The sequence below is a fragment of the Phyllostomus discolor genome, chromosome 7 (assembly GCF_004126475.2).
Source record: "Phyllostomus discolor isolate MPI-MPIP mPhyDis1 chromosome 7, mPhyDis1.pri.v3, whole genome shotgun sequence".
NCBI lineage: Eukaryota > Metazoa > Chordata > Mammalia > Chiroptera > Phyllostomidae > Phyllostomus > Phyllostomus discolor.
The window spans coordinates 6,144,821-6,162,166 of NC_040909.2; the positions used below are offsets into that span (position 1 = coordinate 6,144,821).

Sequence of the window (17,346 nt, forward strand, 5' to 3'; positions counted from 1 at the left end):
TAAAAGGTTTTACTGAGAGCACTTTCTCAGAAATTTGATTCAGACTCTAGTACTTCATAATAGAATCTTTTAAGCCCTCAATTCTCTCCTTGTTAAGGGATTGTTGGAGCTGATGGTTTATTGTGGGCTTGCTGAGGATACTTGTCAAAACTATGAGGCTTAGCAGTAAGATACTATACTTGGTGTTGCATGGAGAAGAGGATATGAATTTAATTTTCCATACATTCGTGTGTGTGTGCTCATCCTTTGTTTAGTATTTGTTATAAATGTGTGTGGCCAGACATATGTCAAATTCTGTAGGTTTTCTTAGTATATTTTGGTTTCTGTTTTAATTTTAGAATTTGTAGTTCCAGATCTGTCCCTAGCTTTAAAGAAGAATCTATTTAGGATGATACATATTTCTTTAATTTGAAATGCTAGAATCTGAGAATAAATTATTCTTTTTATTTAGGTGTCTATTTCCTTGGACTTCTCTTCCATCTGCAAGGCTTTTTTAAGCAATGTTGAGTGTGATTTTTAACCAGTGCCAAATTGGAGTTGGTATAGTGATTTATCATTGAGCGATGTAACACTTATTAGTGCTTTGGTTATGTCTATAATTTAGGGAACAGCTCTTTGTGATGCTTTCATTATCTTATTTCTAGATATGATACACCAACTTCTAAAAAGAAAGTTCGAAAAGACCGCAATAAACTTTCTACAGAGGAGCGTCGCAAGTTGTTTGAGCAAGAGGTGGCTCAGCGGGAGGCTCAGAAACAGCAGCAGCAGATGCAGAACCTGGGAATGACATCTCCACTGCCCTACGACTCTCTTGGCTACAATGCCGCTCATCACCCCTTTGCTGGCTACCCACCAGGTTATCCCATGCAGGCCTATGTGGATCCCAGCAACCCTAATGCTGGAAAGGTGCTCCTCCCCACACCCAGCATGGACCCTGTGTGTTCTCCTGCTCCTTATGATCATTCTCAGCCCTTGGTGGGACATTCTACAGAACCCCTTGCTGCTCCTCCACCTGTCCCAGTGGTGCCACATGTGACAGCCCCTGTGGAAGTTTCCAGTTCACAGTATGTGGCCCAAAGTGACAGTGTGGTACACCAAGACTCCAATGTCACCGTCTTGCCCGTGCCAGCCCCCGGCCCAGTCCAGGGACAGAATTACGGTGTTTGGGACTCAAACCAGCAGCCTGTCGGCGTGCAGCAGCAGTACTCTGCTCCCGCACCGTCTCACGCAACCGTGTATTATCAAGCACAGACTTGTCCCGCCGTCTATGGTGTGGCGTCGCCGTATTCACAGACAGCTCCACCAGTTGTGCAGGTAACTAACTGATCTCGGAACCTCTCCTGTCTGTCTGCAGTTTATTTACGGGATGTTAAATCTGATGCACCGGGAAGTCCTCCTCTTTGTCACTTTTATGTATTGATCAATACAAGTTATGTGTTGTATAACACATTACTCTAAAACTTAGCAGCTTCAGACAACAAGTAGTTACTGTCTTAGAGTTGCTGTGGGTCAGGGATTCAGAAGCAGCTTGGCTGGGTGGTCCTGGCTCAGAATCTTTCATGAAATTATATTAACCACAGCTGTAGTCCTCTGAAGACTAGACAGGGGGTGGGAGATTTCACTTTCAGGCTCACCTGCAAGGTTGTTAACAGGCCTGGGCTCCTTCCCTCCACATGGGCCTCTCAATAGGGCCGCTTACGGCATGCCAGCTGGCTTCCCCCAAAGCAAAAGAGAGAAAGAGAGAATGACTTTTGGATCACTCCTTTCGTTTTTGCTTATAGGCAGTGAATTATATAAAATTTATTATTCTATATCCCTACGAAGGAGAACTCTCTCGTGTTAATTGAGTTAGGACATGGCTTGCCCTTTCTTCTCCTGGACTTAGCTTGCATATTATTTCGTATAACCCTGCGTGCTTATCATCATGAAGTTTGCCAGAGTGACTCTGATGCACTGAACTTAAGGATATTACTCTGCTAGGAAATAGTAATGTTAAATTTAAAAGCTAAGAGTGTGCTGATTTTATGTTTCAAAATGTATTTTTTCTGTTTTTTAATCAAGTTCCTCTTTTCCATAAAACAAAGTGATACATTTTAAGCTTAAGAAAAAGAAGGTGTAAAGAAAGCATCATCCTCACCACATTCCTGTGTTTCTCTCTTCCCCACCACGCTTCATCCTCCTTAGTGGGGAAATGTGGACAGCAGGGGCTCCCGCAGACGTGTCCTACACACGTTCCTTGGGGTTGATCAGTAATGTTTACTCCTGTTAGTAGTTTTGCGCTAAAGCTGTATCAAAATTTTGTTCAAGAAGTCAGGACAAAATGTCCTGCTTTAATTCTTAAAACCATAACTGTATTAACTACTTTCATTTCTTATGATCTATTTAACCACAGTTATATATATTATATATTTGTAATCTTAAAGACTTGAAAATTTTATCCCATCTTTTTCTACCTAACAGGGTTCTTAACCATTTTTCCAAATTATTCTGCGTTTTTGTATGTGTATACATACATACAGATACATACATGCATGTACATTTTAATGGCTATATAATGTCCTATTTCCTTATAACATCATTTTTATCTACTTTTCTGGAGTCGTCATTTAAGTTGAAAGTTCTTTTTCATAAATAGCACTGCACTGAACATTTTTATACTTCATTTTATGTTTGTGTGGGTTTTTTTCCATGTTTGGCTTAAAATAAGTGTTATAGTGCTAAATAAGGGTAGTAAAGAAATGTTCATTATTGGTTATTAGGTATTGATTTTGCAGAATGTTCAGGAATCTTAAACAGATTTCTTAGGTCCTAATTCCTGCTGCTGTTCTGCCATATTCTTTCTTGGACCACTTAGACATTATTATTGGGTTTTGGGTTTTTTGTTTTTGGGTTTTTCCCTGAGAATAATGTGTATCACTGATAAAAGAAAAACAGCCTGCTCCTGTCCCGTTCATATTCCTGAAATACGTTCTTAACCTAGATGTTAGAGCCTAAGCAACAACAATGGAAGATACCCCTTGGAGACTCCTCAGTAGAGAGCTCACTGGACATACGGTTGTTCTTACAGAATGGAATCTTTTTTGTCCATCCATCCCAGTGAGCAGCAGACTCCTCTAGGGGTTGGTGATGTGTAGCCTTGAGACTCAAGCATCACAGTTTTACTCGTTTCCAGTTTTCCAGTTGTTCCTACCAAGAGGGACAACAGAGTCGTTTATTGACTCTGACCCAGCCTGTGTGTGCTCGAGCAGCAGGTGACTAGGCTAGGATGGCCCAGGCTGTTCTTCCTTCCGTGTGACGGCAGTTGAGCAGGCATGAGGTTGGTCTGTGGGTGATGAGAAGCATAGAGTATGTTAGTGTGTGCGTCAGGTCCTAACCCATCATCGAATATGTGTCCTGAAGACAAGCACGTAGTTTCTTCAGTTTTAATTTTCTCATCTGCAGCATGAGCAGAATGCCTCAGAGTGGCTGAGGTTCGCATGAGAAGTGGATATTAATAATGATAGACGTAAAGCACAGTTACCTTGAAGATTTTTACTTAAACACTTAGCCATAATAATACTGAGAGAGTATTGACATTAGTGAGCTGTGCAGTGCAGCTAGTCAAGGTCATCTCTCTCTGTCTGGCCTAAAGACCTGACCCCCAGGAGCAAGCCTTGAGGTCTGTGTCATTCAAGTCTAGTACCAACAACAACAGGATGGGCTACTGAGTTTATAACCTCGATAATGAAGTATTATATGATATAAATGTGTGTGTGTGTGTACATACTCAGTATCTTTGAAATGTGAAATAGATGTGTTGTTAGAAGGTGACCATGTCATTTTTTGTCATAGCAGCTTATTAAACAAAAAGGTCAATTTTAACTGAGGCCACATGATTTATAGTGGTCTTGTGACATTAGTAAGTGATCTTACAAAGTTATACTAAATCACATCTCAAAAAATTGAGTGCTTAGTGCTGGCCGGGTAGCTCAGCTGAGTAGAACAGCACCCCAGTACGTCAAGGTTGCAGGTACGATCCCCGGTCAGGGCACATACAAGATTCAACCAAGGAATGCATAGGTAAGTGGAACAGCAAATTGATGTGTCTCTGTCTCTCCCTGTCTCTCTCCCCATCTCCCTTTCTGCTTCCTCCCTCTCTCTAAAATCAGTTTCAAAAAAAGAGTTGGTTAGACTGTAATTTTTCTCACTATAATGTAAGTCAGTGACTCAGATATAAAGTAATAGTGATTTTCCTCCTCTCTAGAAGAGGGGGCCGAACAACTATGTTTTCCTTTCTATGACATCTTGGACCTTCATTTTCTCTTGTAATTCCCATTGCAAGTCACATTTTGAAGATATTTCTAGACAGTATTTATGTTTGCAAAGTTAGCTTTTGTGTAATTTCAAGTTGCTTAAAGGAGAGAGCCAGTTTCCTACAGATTATCCCCAGCAAATGTAGAGCTGACAGACACATGCTATTTGGATCTGTCTCACAAGTGTGTGCATCTTTCGTATTATTTCAGTGGGAATATAAACCAGTTTTCCCTTTTTGTTGCTGCTGTTGGTTTTGGCATTGACATCTGATTGTCAGCTGTTTTGGATAGATACTACAGAACCCTGAAAAATGTTCACTTTCCCTTTACGTTTTGACAGTTTGAATTTCAAACACTACACCTCCAAATGAAAGATTATACCAACTTGGATATTAATTATGACTTTATCAGAGCTAGAAAAGTATACATTATAAGTGTCTTCATTTTATCTTTTAGAGTTATGCCCAGCCAAGTCTTCAGTACATACAGGGACAGCAGATTTTCACAGCTCACCCACAAGGAGTGGTGGTGCAGCCGACCGCAGCCGTGACTACAATAGTTGCACCAGGGCAGCCTCAGCCCTTACAGCCAGTAAGGAATCTTTTGGTTGATAAATTCTCATTGGCTGCCAACTTTATCTTCAGAGGTTTACTTTTTGTATTAGCTTGGTTTTTTTTGTTGTTTAGCTTGGTTTTGTTGTTTTTTTGTGTGTGTGTGTTTTCCATTCTGGGTGGTTTTTGTTTTGGTTTGTTTGTTTTTAATTTTTGTAGTCATCAATTTTATTAAGTGCCTATATACCCTGTATACCCTAAGGGAATGCTGCTCAACCTTATACAGAATTTACAGCTATGTTACTGATACATATTTAGCTCCGAGGGTCCTTTTTATTTGTAATTTAAGCAGACCTTGTATTTTTATACTTTGCAATGAATTTCTGAAGGAAAAGTTTTTACACCAGCTATTACTATTTATGATATTGTATGGTACCATACTGGACTCCGTGGACTAGTGTAGCATAGGATTGAATGCTCTACCTCACTGCGCATGCCGTGCAGTGTGTACTGAGGGAAGCTGTCGGCATTCACCATATGAAGGAGGGTATGGTGAAATTTTGATGAAATGTTGTTTGGGGATGAAATGGGCAATAGGAAGCTGGTCTTGGAAGCAGTTGAGAAAATAAACAGGAGAATAGCATGATCCAGAATAGCAACTTAGAATTCTGAAGAAGGCTCTTCAGGCATTCTGGCCAGTGATGGCCTTTAGACAGGCAGGGCAGTAAGCGGAGATGGAGTAAAAAGACTGCGTGGGAAACATCTGGGAGGAAGGCTGTGCACTTTCAGCAGGAGTTCCAGGGCTTGCTATGGGTCGGGCCCTCCTAGGCATTTTTAATACATCCATAACATTGCATTCCTATTACTAGAAGTTGGCACTTTCCTGAGAGTTGAGGATCACAATAAATTATACTTAAAGTAGTCAGAGGTTAATGTCATGAGAAGGTGCAGGTGAAGAGTTTGAGGAGGGACAGAGTCATTTGGAGGTGGGGAAATGAGTAGTTTAGTCAAGTACGGAATGATGTGAAATATTAAGTTACACTGAAGCTTAGAGAAAAGAGGGAAATAGAGGACTACAGGGGTGGAATAGGTGAAACATACACAAAGCCCCCCCCCCCCCAAAAGCAGCTACGGAAAGTAGAGATTCAGAGCGGGTGTGCATGCAAAACGCAGCAATCTGAAAGACCCGTAAGTGCTTAAAAGTGGACACATTTTATCTTAGCCTGGGATTTTAGGATCCTTTAACTGCTCAAGCAAAGATAAAGCTGGAAAAATTATTCTTGTGTGTGTGTGGTTTTTTTAGCCCGAAATGGTTGTGACCAATAATCTACTGGATCTGCCACCCCCCTCTCCTCCAAAACCAAAAACTATTGTCTTACCTCCCAACTGGAAGACAGCCCGAGATCCGGAAGGGAAGATTTATTACTACCATGTCATCACAAGGTAAGAAGGGCTGCGTGGCATCCCCAGGTCAGTTTTCAGCTGGGGAGAGACTCTGCCAATTTAAGGAGAGTTCTATGCAGTGGCTTGTCATTGGCTGTTCATTGTGCTTGAGGGTTGCTAGGTTTTCAGAATCACATCTTAAATGTTATGTTGTGCCTTAGACTTTGTCCTTTTTAGATATGTTTTAGTATATTTTTAATCCGTAAGGCTCTTTTGGAGAAAACTAAGAAGTTTTTAAAAAATGATAATGATTTCATCCTAATATAGATTTCAGAGAGGGGTCATGGGCAGACCTTTCTGTAAAGGCCAGATAATATTTTAGGCATTGCTGGCCTTCAGTCATGACTACACAGTTCTGCCATTGTTGTGTAAGCCAAGACACTGCATAAATGTGTGGGCATGTCTGTGTTCTAATAAAACTTTATTTACAAAAATAGGCAGTGGGCCAGATTTGCTCTAAATTTTTAAAAATATCTTTTCAACATACAGCTTTATATGAATTTGTGTTTGTATGTCTGTCTTGTCTGTCTGTATTCATCAGTAGTATATAATCCTGTGTGAATTGTTTGAGTGCATGTTTTATAATTTGCAACTACATTTTAAAAATATTATTTATTTTTAGAGAGAGGGGAAGGGAGGGAGAAGAGAGGGAGAGAAACATCAATGTGTGGTTGCCTCTTGCATGCCTCCTACTGGAGACCCTGCCTGCAACCCAGGCATGTGCCCAGATTGGGAACTGAACCAGCGACCTTTCGCTTGCAGGCCGGTGTTCAATCCGCTGAGCAATACCAGCCAGGGCACAGCCACATTTTTTAATGCTTGTTCGTATTTGGGGGGTGGTCAGTAAAGCATGCCCATGGACCACTTGTTTTTGCAAATAAAGTTTTTTGGGAACACATGCACACCCATTTATTTAGGAATTGTCTGTGGCTATTTTTACGCTACAGTGGCAGAGTATAATAGTTGTGCCAGAGACCATATGACCCACATGACAAAAGATATTTATTCTCTGATTCTTGAGAGAAAAATGCTTGCCAACCCTTGCTCTCTTATGTGGCTATACCAAAGGTTTTTTTTTTTTTTAACATTTTTTATTGTTAAATTTAAGGACAGTTTTCTGCCTTTTCCCCCACCCCTCCAAAGTTTATTTAAATTGATAATTTATGTCTGTTTACTAGTAAAAAAAATTACTTGTACCAATTTAGACTCCCACAAAAAGTAAATAAAAGTGCCTTTTTTATCATACAAGTCTAATAGGTGTGAAATCTTAATTTTATTAATGATTCTTATTGAGATGGAATGTTTTCATTAGATTATTTGCAGTTTATTATCTTCTGTGAATTGTTTGGGGCACATACCCATTTTGTCAGCATTGTTAGATTTTTTATTTAAATAAATACTTCTCTCTTTTTTTCTCCAATTTTATTTATTTACTTTTAGAGAGAGGGGAAGGGAGGGAGAATGAGGGAGAGAAACATCAGTGTGCAAGGGATACACAGGATCGCCTACCTCTTGCTTGCCCTCAACTAGGGATCTGACTTAAAACCCAGGCATGTTCCTTGACTGAGAATCGAACTGGTGACCTCTGGGTTCACAGGCTGGCACTCACATCCACTGAGCCACACCAGCCAGGGCCATTGTTAGAACTTTTTACCAAAAGTATTGCAAATGGTTGGCTGGTGTGGCTCAGTGGATTGAGCGCTGGCATGTGAACCAAAGGGTCGCTGGTTCGATTCCCAGTCAGGGCACATGGCTGGGTTGCAGGGCAGGTCCCCGGTATGGGGCACACAAGAGGCAACCACACATTGATATTTCTCTCCCCACCTTTCTCCTTCCCTTCCCTTCCCTCTAAAAATGAATAAATAAAATCTTTTTTAAAAAGTGTTGCAAATGTTTTTTGTTTTAATATTTTGTGACATGAAAAAGTTTAAAGTTTTCATACAAATATTTTCCCTTTATGTTTTCTGCTTAGAAAAGCCTTTCTTCTATAAAATAGCTTTATAAAACAAACCCTCATTATGTTGCCAACTGAAAGCATAGTGATTTTAACAACCATTGTTTGCAAATTTTATCAGAACTTTGTTTTTTCAATACCAAAGCAAACTTTCGAATGTACTATCACTTTTCCAAAAAAGAAAAAAAAGTATTTTTCTTATTTATATGTGTACCTTCTCATCTTCTTTCGAGATTTCCCTTCGCTAGCACTTAAGAGCATCACACCTCCCTCTCTGTTCACTTTCTATAATAAACCCACAGCTGCCTGTGGGTCTGTGATTATAGTACAAATCTTGAGCCCCTCCCTTTTCTTTTAATTAACTGCATTGGTCAGAGGTAAGCCTGCTTTCATAATCTTCTGCAAAACCGATCAAGTACTGTTAATATTGCCGACTGAAGACTTGTGTGGTGTGAAAGCAGAAGACCGTGATGGCAGGACTATCCTGCCAGATACGTTGCTAGCTTCTCTCAGGCTGTAGACTTACAAAATGGTCACCCTTAAAGCGTGCCTCTGAGAGCTGACTTTTGACTCCTGAACCTGAATTTCCTTACTTCCAGTTGTTACCTCGCAAATCTAGCTTAAACAATTTTTTTGTCTTGTTTTCAAAATAACTGTAAACATACCATCAGTTAGCATGGTTAAACCCTTCTTTTTGCAGTCAGTTGAGACTGTTTTTAGCAGAGGGCATACGTTTTTAACCTCTACTTCTTTTGTGTGCTGTCAGTCAGTAGTCCAAAGGGCACAACTACAAACAAAAAGGCTAAAGCAAGGAAGAACTTTCTCACATGCTCAAGGATTGTGAGGGGTGTATTGTGATTTATTTGAGTTTGCTCTAAGGATGTGCTGGGTATAGCACCATCGATCTCTTCACCTGCATAGGAATGGCCTAGGCTTAGGCAGCCACCCACTCCATGTCCTTTTTAGGCTTTGCTGAACCTTACTTTCAGGACACAGCCAGATGAGAGACAAAGCTGTCGGGCTTTACTGCTCTCTCTGACACCCAGCAGACGTTGCCACATCACTGGCTACGGGAAAACGGGGGCTGAACAGTCCGTCTCGGGGCTCGAGTCATTGCTGCTGGGAAGGTGTCGACAGAACGTCTCCGTCTCGCAGAGCCGCCTCGTCCTGTGTCTCGTTGCGTGTTCTGTTTTATGTATACATGAGCGGAGAGGCCTGTGCCGGAGTTCTCTGTTTTCTGGCCATGACAGCATGGCTGTTCTTACCTTCTTCTAGGCAGACTCAGTGGGACCCTCCTACTTGGGAAAGCCCAGGAGATGATGCCAGCCTTGAGCATGAAGCTGAGATGGATCTGGGAACCCCAACATATGATGAAAACCCCATGAAGGTGAGAGTGGCTTGCAAGTGTTTCCTGATCATTTGGGAGTCTGCCGTTTTGTAGGGCCAGTAGCCACGTGGTCTTGGGATTTTATCTTCCCTGTTGTTCTGGAGTCTTACACATGTAATACACATGCTGGGGTTGGGGCTAGGGCGGCTAAGACATCCAAGTAACACAGAAGTATGGTATGTAGAACAAAAAAATAAAGGCCCTGAATTTCTGTTCAGCTGCTCTCCTTTCATTATACTTCCCTCTGGAGACAGTTACTTTTAGTGCGGGGACTCGTAACCAGGAGCAGTTTTGCTTCTCAGGACATTTGATAATATTTAGAGTCATTTTGGTTGTGATGGTTAAAGGAATGCTACTGGTTTCTTTTTCTTTTTTAACCAGACATGAACGTGGTGTTTTATTTATTTTTTATCCTCCCCCTGAGGACATGCTTATTGATTTCATTTTATTTTTTATTTTTAAAGGTTTTATTAATTTTTTTAGAGAGAGGAGGAGGGAAGGAGAAAGAGAGGGAGAGAAACATCAATGTGTGGTTGCCTCTCACGTGTTCCCCATTTGGGACCTGGCCTGCAACCCAGGCATGTGCCCTGACTGGGAATTGAACCAGCGATTCTTTGGTTCGCAGCCCACGCTCAGTCCAGTGAGCTGCACCAGCCAGGCAGGATGCTACTGGTTTCTAATGGGTAGAGGCCAGGGAAGCCACTAAAACATCTTATAATGCACAGGACATTCTCCCCACAACAAAGAACTACAGAAATTTAATTTGTCATATGTTCCTCCAGGACCTTTTGGGAAAAACACACACAATATTTTTCTTTTTTCATTTTGAACACACAAATGGAATCATGGTAGACTGATGCCCCATGGGAGCCAACAGACAGAAAAGGCAAACTGATGACCACTGAGGACCTGGGAGCACATTGCTTTTTTATGTGTAAGAACACCACCCCCCGCCCCGCCCCCTCCCCCCACTGCCACCATGTGGGTTTCTGGAATCTCAGCCAGACCACTTGTGGTGTGATCTGACATTCCTGAACCCATGAAGCAGCCTGTTATGTTTTAGGGATCATGGTCCAGTCTGATGTCCTTCCTGGTGCTAAAGGATTTTCACCTGGCAGTAGGCATTTGGGACAGTTAAGAATACTTGGTTTTAACAGTTTATGAATTTCCCTCGCTGGTGTGGCTCAGTGGGTCAGGTGTCATCTCGCAAACTGAAACGCCACAGGTTTGATTCCTGGTCAGGGCACCTGCCTGGGTTGCAGTTTCAGTCCCCAGTCTGGGTGTGTACAAAAGGCAACCCTGTTGATGTTTCCCTTCCTCTCTTTTCCCCTCCCTTCAACTCTCTCCAAAATTAGTAAGCACCAAGCATTAAAAAAAAATTTATGAGTTGATCTTGGCTCTGTTGGTTGGAGCATCTTGGAGCCTTGGCTGGTGCACCGAAATGTTGAGGATTTGATTCCTGGTCAGGACACACACCTAGGTTGCGGGTTCAGTCCCCGATCAGGGCACATATAGGAGGAAACCAATTGATGTTTCTCTACAGGACCACAAATCCCCTAGTGCTCAGTGGATCGTGCTCTGTTAACTGCTTTTAAAGCCCTGCCAGCCTCACCAAGTCAGAGATTAAATGAGGAAAGCATTAAAAATGTGCTGAATTTATGTAGCTTTCTGAGCACATGCCTCATTCAGAGGGAAGCAGAATGTTCCCGTGCATGCATACGGTACTTGTGCCGAGAGCCTGGCCTCTTCCACGGGACCAGGAGCCTTGAGATGGTTGTCGCACCTCAGGGGGCTTTCTGTGCTCGTTGCTGCCGCCGCTCATTCTGGAGGCCTGCAGAACGTTTGAGGACATGTTGAAGTTTCCTTGGCTTGTTCAGGCAGTTCTTGATCCCGTGCTACCTGAGGTCTTCCTGTGAAGCACACCCACACTCTCTAGTACTGGGGAAGTAACCACAAAAATCCCAAAGCAAAGCATTTGAAAATAGATTACTTGTCAGGTTTTTTTGTTTTATATCCTGAAAACAGAAGTTGATCTGTGTGTTCTTCTTCCCCTCCCCTCCCCACCCTGCTTCCACAGCCACAGAAAGAAAGTAGAAAAATGGAAAATATGTAAAACTGTTGTAACAAATCAGAGAAAATGGATTTGTAGCAGCTCGGAGCAAGGCAGTGACGCCTTTCTCTGGAGCCAGCCCCGAGGACAGGGCGTGGGACAGCTGTGTCATTAGTGCCTTCATGCTGCTGATGGGAATGGAGCTCCGAGGAGTCGGAGCTGGGGGGCGAGTTAGGAGTAGAAAAAAGGTTCTGCTCTAAGTGGCCAGGATAAACATAGAGTACCTGTAATACCAACTGCAGCTTCTCCATCCCTCAAAAATGACTGTACTCAAAGACGAATGCTCATAATCTTTTTTAAATCCTCATATGAGGATATTTTTTAATGATTCGAGAGACAGATATTAATCAGTTGTCACCCATACGCGCCCTGACCAGGGATCAAACCTGCAGCCTCTGGTGCACAGGGCGGTGCTCCAGCCAGCGGAGCCACCCAGCCAGGGCATGCTCATCATCTTTCCCATGGAAAAGTACATTTTCCAGCAAGGGGCTTGGTGACTGGTGGTGGCAAAGGTACAGGGACATGGCCTTGCATAGCGAGTGCTCTGAATGCAGTGGCTGCTGGCACCTCACCTCCCAGCAGCTCCTGAGTAGGGGAGCCTGGCAGCCTCCCTTTGGCACTGCTGGAAGGGAATATTCCCAGGTTTGTCATCGTCGCACCAGCTCGGACACAGTGTCCTCTGTGTCTTATCGTCTACTCACCTGTTCACTGAGTCAGACAACCCGTGTCTCCTTCCTCCCAAATCCTCGGTGCCTCTGTAGTGTTTGCATTTCCGAACCGTAAGGTACCAGCCTCCAAGGAGCCTCTCTTGCGTGCTGAGACTGTCTCCTACAGTTTGGCCAGCTCTACCTTTGGAGGGAAAATGATGAGTATCCAAGGGGAGTGGAGGGCCTTGGACGAGGACTGTGCTGTGGCAGGAACCTCCAGATGTGTGGTAAAAGGTCTTCGGAGTGTTCCGCCTTTGTCCTGGAATCCGGGACTGTCAGAGCCAGGGAAGGGGCACTCACCGAGCCTCAGCCTTGACAGTGTGGGCTGCTGGCAGTGTGGGGTATTGCAGCTCAGGCAGGGGTCTGAGGGGTCCAAGTCACACAGCGCACTCTACTCTGCGGAGAAGTTGGCTCCGAAACAACTAGAGCTGTGTAGTTATATCAGGGATGTAACTTTGAGTTAGGGTAGAGAATTAGAGCTGGTTTATAGCAGTGGTCCCCAGCCTTTTTGGCACTAGAGACCAGTTTGCTTGCCTGCCTGCTGCTCACCTGCTGCTGTGTGCCCTGGTCCCTATCAGGCCGTGGGTCAGTACCGCTGGTTTCTAGGAATGAGGTCGGAGCCGGACGACAGGATTAAAACGTGAGGGAAGCGTTACCAGCAGCCGAGCTGACTCTGGGCCTTGTGCCTTCATACCAAGAGTCGGGCCTCCCAACTCGGGGAGGGAAAGACGGCTTCTGGGACAGCAGGCACCACTCACCTGACCTCTCTCGCCAGCGTTGTTGTGTTTTCTCTTTTATTTCTAGACCTCAAAAAAGCCTAAGACAGCAGAAGCAGACACCTCCAGTGAGCTGGCTAAGAAAAGCAAAGAAGTGTTCAGAAAAGAGGTAAAGTTTGGTGGATGTTACTCGGCTCCGCAGGCTTCTCCCGGAGCTCCTTCCTTTCTCGTCCTGAGCGTGCACAGCTGCTTGTAGTGCGTGCTGTGGGCGTTCCCTCGTTTCTGTAACTGACTGTAGAGCTGTTATGTGGTGACACGTTGGCCTGGTCCCTGACAGTTGGATAATGAGCAGTTTCATATCCATTATCTGATTGTCCACTGAGGTAGGCAAGGAAGGAATTGTCAGTCCTTTTACACAGGTGGAAGCACTCTTAAGGTCCCGAGAAGGCAAGTCCTAGACAGAAGACTTGAGCTCAAACCTTCTGCCTCCAGGTCCAGCTCTCTTGCTGTGATACTTGGTGGCTGCCTAGTCCTTATGGGATTGGAAAAAACGTCTCCTTTTTGTGCTACTGGAATTTCCAGCCATCAGGACACTAACCTTCTAGTCTGCCTCAGAGCATCTGGATTCTAAACTCCAGTCCTGATTCACTGAAGGGGCTCGTAGTTTGTTGGAGGAGATAGACTTGTAGATAAGGGATGGCATCTGTGTGAAGAGCGCACTGTGGCAGCGCGGGAGGCCACTGTGCAGGGTGTCCGGAAGGGCCACTGGACCAGGGGTAGGAATTGACTGGATAGATTAGGAGGACGTAGCTTCAGGCAGTAGAAAGGACAGAGGCAAAAGAAAGCATCGTCCCTTCCAGGGAACTGGAAGCGGTCCCCGGGCTGCAGCACAGGGTGTGCGAGGGGCGTTGGGCGCTGAGGCTGAACAGTGTTGCGCTGCTTCGTGTAGGGCCTGTGTGTCTGAGAGTGACAGGGAACACTGCGGGACTTTAAGCTGGGAACCGTGGGACAGACCCCTGACCCTATCTGGGAAAGTGAATTGTAGGGGAGGGCATGGAGGCCAGGGGACCAGAGAGTTAAGCTTTAGTTCCTCACTGCCCCTGTGTGAAACTACGGGCATTCCCGCTCAGCCGACTAGCAGCTTTCAGTTAGTGCCTCCTTCGTGATAAATCCTTGTTCCTGGAGCGCCCGAAGGCTTGGAGTCTCAGGGACGGGCAGGCCCTGCTCCTCGGGGTGCTCCCTGGGGAAGCTGCTGTCACTGACCTCCTCTGTGGTGGTCACTGGCCGCCATAGATGCTTCCAGAGGTCCTGTGCCTGGGTCTCTTGAGAGCCACTGGGTAGGACAGACAACCGGAGACAGCTCAGGAGGACACCGGAAGCTGTGCGTTGGAAAGGGTCCTACCCTTGGTCTTCTCCCGCCAGCTTTCATTTGCCTCTCACTCCTATCGAGTGAACCAAAAGAAATGGAATGCTTACCTCCGGGAGCCAGAGAACTTAGCTCCGGTCTCTGTGCTGCGGATGGGACAGTGTTAGCCATTCTGGTAGCACAGAGGGGAGCCGCCTTCTCCAGTCTCGGCTGCTGGGTCCCTCCACGTAGGTCCGCCTTGCTCAGTCCTTTCAGGGGAGTCCTCCCTCTCAGGGCTGACCCAGGACGTTTGTCTCGTGTCCCACGGTACGGCTGCACTCTGCTGTGCAAGCCAGCCGACCTGAGTTGGCGAGGACCGGCTGGCCCCCTTGCCGTCCCTCCCAGTCGCTGCTCCGCCGGAGTGCTGAGCCGCGTGTCCTCTCCCTGCCGGCAGATGTCCCAGTTCATCGTGCAGTGCCTGAACCCGTACCGGAAACCCGACTGCAAAGTGGGAAGGATCACCACAACGGAAGACTTCAAACACCTAGCTCGCAAGGTACTCTCCCCGCTGAGGTCTTCTGACAGTGTTCTGGGCAAACTGTGTGCCTTCTGAAAAGGCCTCTTTCCTAGAAAGTGGGTTTTTCTTGCCGGGTGCCCAGGCCAGAGGAGGGAGGGCACCCTACTTGGGTGTAGTGACTCTCTAAGAAACTTCCAGAACTGAGCTTCCCTTTCTGGTGATCCCAGCACAGCCTCCCCCCACGCTCCCCCCCAATCTATCTCTTTATTCAACTCCCAGTTTTGGTTAGAGGGCCCTGAGGCAACAGGCTGGCCTTCCCCCTCCAGTCATTTCCCCTCTGACCGGTGGCTGTGGTCTCTCTTCTGTGTCCTGGACAGCTGACGCACGGCGTCATGAATAAGGAGCTGAAGTACTGTAAGAACCCCGAGGACCTGGAGTGCAATGAGAATGTGAAACACAAAACCAAGGAGTACATTAAGAAGTACATGCAGAAGTTTGGGGCTGTTTACAAACCCAAAGAGGACACTGAGTTAGAGTGACTTAGGGGCCAGGGTGGGAGGACAGACTCTGGGGAGGGGAGGGCTCGTGGGCTCTCCCTGCCCCGCCCGCCCTTCTGTCCAAGCCGTGCCACTGGTGACGCGTCACCCTGGGGAACCACACCTGCGGATTTCAGCCGAAGGCCCCAAAACGAGTTCAGTCTACAGCGAGTGACCCCTGGCCATGAGCTGTGGGGTTGGGCTAGGGTAGAGATCAGCAGGGGCAAGGGCCTAGGGAAGACCCCTCCTCCGAGGCCCTGGCCAGGCCTGCCCCCCACACCCGGGTCCCCTCCTTGGCGGTGCTGTCGGCGCACAGACCCATGCGCACCCCCACCCGCGACCTCTGACCCTGACGATCTGTATTATATTTTAATGTATATGTGAATATATTGAAAATAATTTGTTTTTTCCTGGTTTTTGTTTGTTTTGTTTTGCTTTTAGCCTTTATGTGCTAGGATCACAGGAAGACTTTGTAAGGATAGTTGAAGTTCTCCTGCAAGGTTTAATTTGTTATCATGTAAATATTCCAAAGCGGGCTGCCTTGTGGTTTTGGCCAGCCTTGTGCTATGTTGATAAGATTGATTTACTGCTTAAAATCACTTTACTTTATCCAATTTTTACTGAACTTTTTATGTAAAAAATAAAATTAATTAAAGAACTTGGCATGTGTGTTCCCTAAGAGCTAGCTAAACATGTTTGTGTATAATGATATTACCGGAGAAAGGAGAGATGATGGCTATAGGCGTGTGAAGTCCGAAATTTGCCCTTGAAATTGGGGTTTGTCACAGGCCTCGTTCTCCACAGGTCCCTCCAGGGCTGAGGCAGAATCTGCCAGGTGACGGACACTTGTGACCTTGGGATCTGGTAGCCGTGCTCAGGGGTGGGGCCAACTCACATGTGCTTTCCAGAGCAAAGAAAGGACCCGAGTCTTGACTGGCACCGGGCTCTTTGCTGATAGGTCAGTCGAGAGCGAGGTGTGTCTCCCCCTCCCCCCATACTGCCTGGCTGGGGAGAGGCACCGCCAGCCCTCCCTTTGGAGACCCCAGTTCTCCGAGGCCCCTGGGATGCTTGTCTGACGTTTTGGTTCCCCAACCTTCACTGCGTCGCTGGGCACTGGACTTGGGCACTAGACAGAGGACAGGGGAGGACCCCTATTAAAGGGCACAGTGCACAGGTTGTGATGAGAATGGACACCACCTGGAGGATGCAAGGCCCAGGGGAGACACACCCACACACATGCCCCGCCCCCCATCTGGGCAATGAGGGAGAGCCAAAGGCCTCAGGCCAGCCTGGGGGCCGTCTTCGCAGAGATGGGTTCCATCTCTTCCTCACCAGGCTCATTGTGCTCACCACAGCCATGCCCCTGGGAGGAGGCCGAGGCGCCCCAAGTCGGGGGTGGGGGGGCGGGGCGTGGGCAGCAGTTCGCAGCGCTCACTGCCTGCGGGCGCCACACCGGGCACTCAGTGTGGCAGGTTGTGCTCACTGCAGCCTCACGGCCCTGAGGTGCAAGAAGTGACACTGTTTTGTTTTCATTGTAAACAGGCATTTATTAGTTGAACATTTTCTACACAAAAAAATAAATGGTTTAAGATTTTTGAGGCCAGTGCAATTCCCAGTCGGAGCACAGGCCTGGCGCGCGGGCGAGGTTCCCCAGTTGGGGCTTGTGAGGGTAAACTGATGGGCAACCAGTGATGCATCTCTTGCACTTCTTTTTTAAAGATTTCATTAATTTTTAGAGGGGAAGGGAGGGGGAGAAACATCAATGTGTGGTTGCCTCGTGTGCCACCT

General features: G+C 46.0%; 1 protein-coding gene across 1 annotated transcript in view; it reads left to right on the forward strand.

The window, feature by feature from the left end:
- SETD2 (SET domain containing 2, histone lysine methyltransferase) overlaps positions 1–16,219 on the forward strand; it is a 97,916-nt gene extending 81,697 nt beyond the window's left edge. Inside the window, exons 15-21 of the mRNA XM_028518093.2 lie at positions 645–1,314; positions 4,749–4,883; positions 6,147–6,286; positions 9,516–9,627; positions 13,249–13,329; positions 14,960–15,061; positions 15,400–16,219. Of these exons, the coding sequence (XP_028373894.1) occupies positions 645–1,314; positions 4,749–4,883; positions 6,147–6,286; positions 9,516–9,627; positions 13,249–13,329; positions 14,960–15,061; positions 15,400–15,561 (1,402 nt within the window). The 3' untranslated portion in view covers positions 15,562–16,219. The remainder of the gene's footprint in view (positions 1–644; positions 1,315–4,748; positions 4,884–6,146; positions 6,287–9,515; positions 9,628–13,248; positions 13,330–14,959; positions 15,062–15,399) is intronic.
- The last annotated feature ends 1,127 nt before the right edge of the window (positions 16,220–17,346 follow it).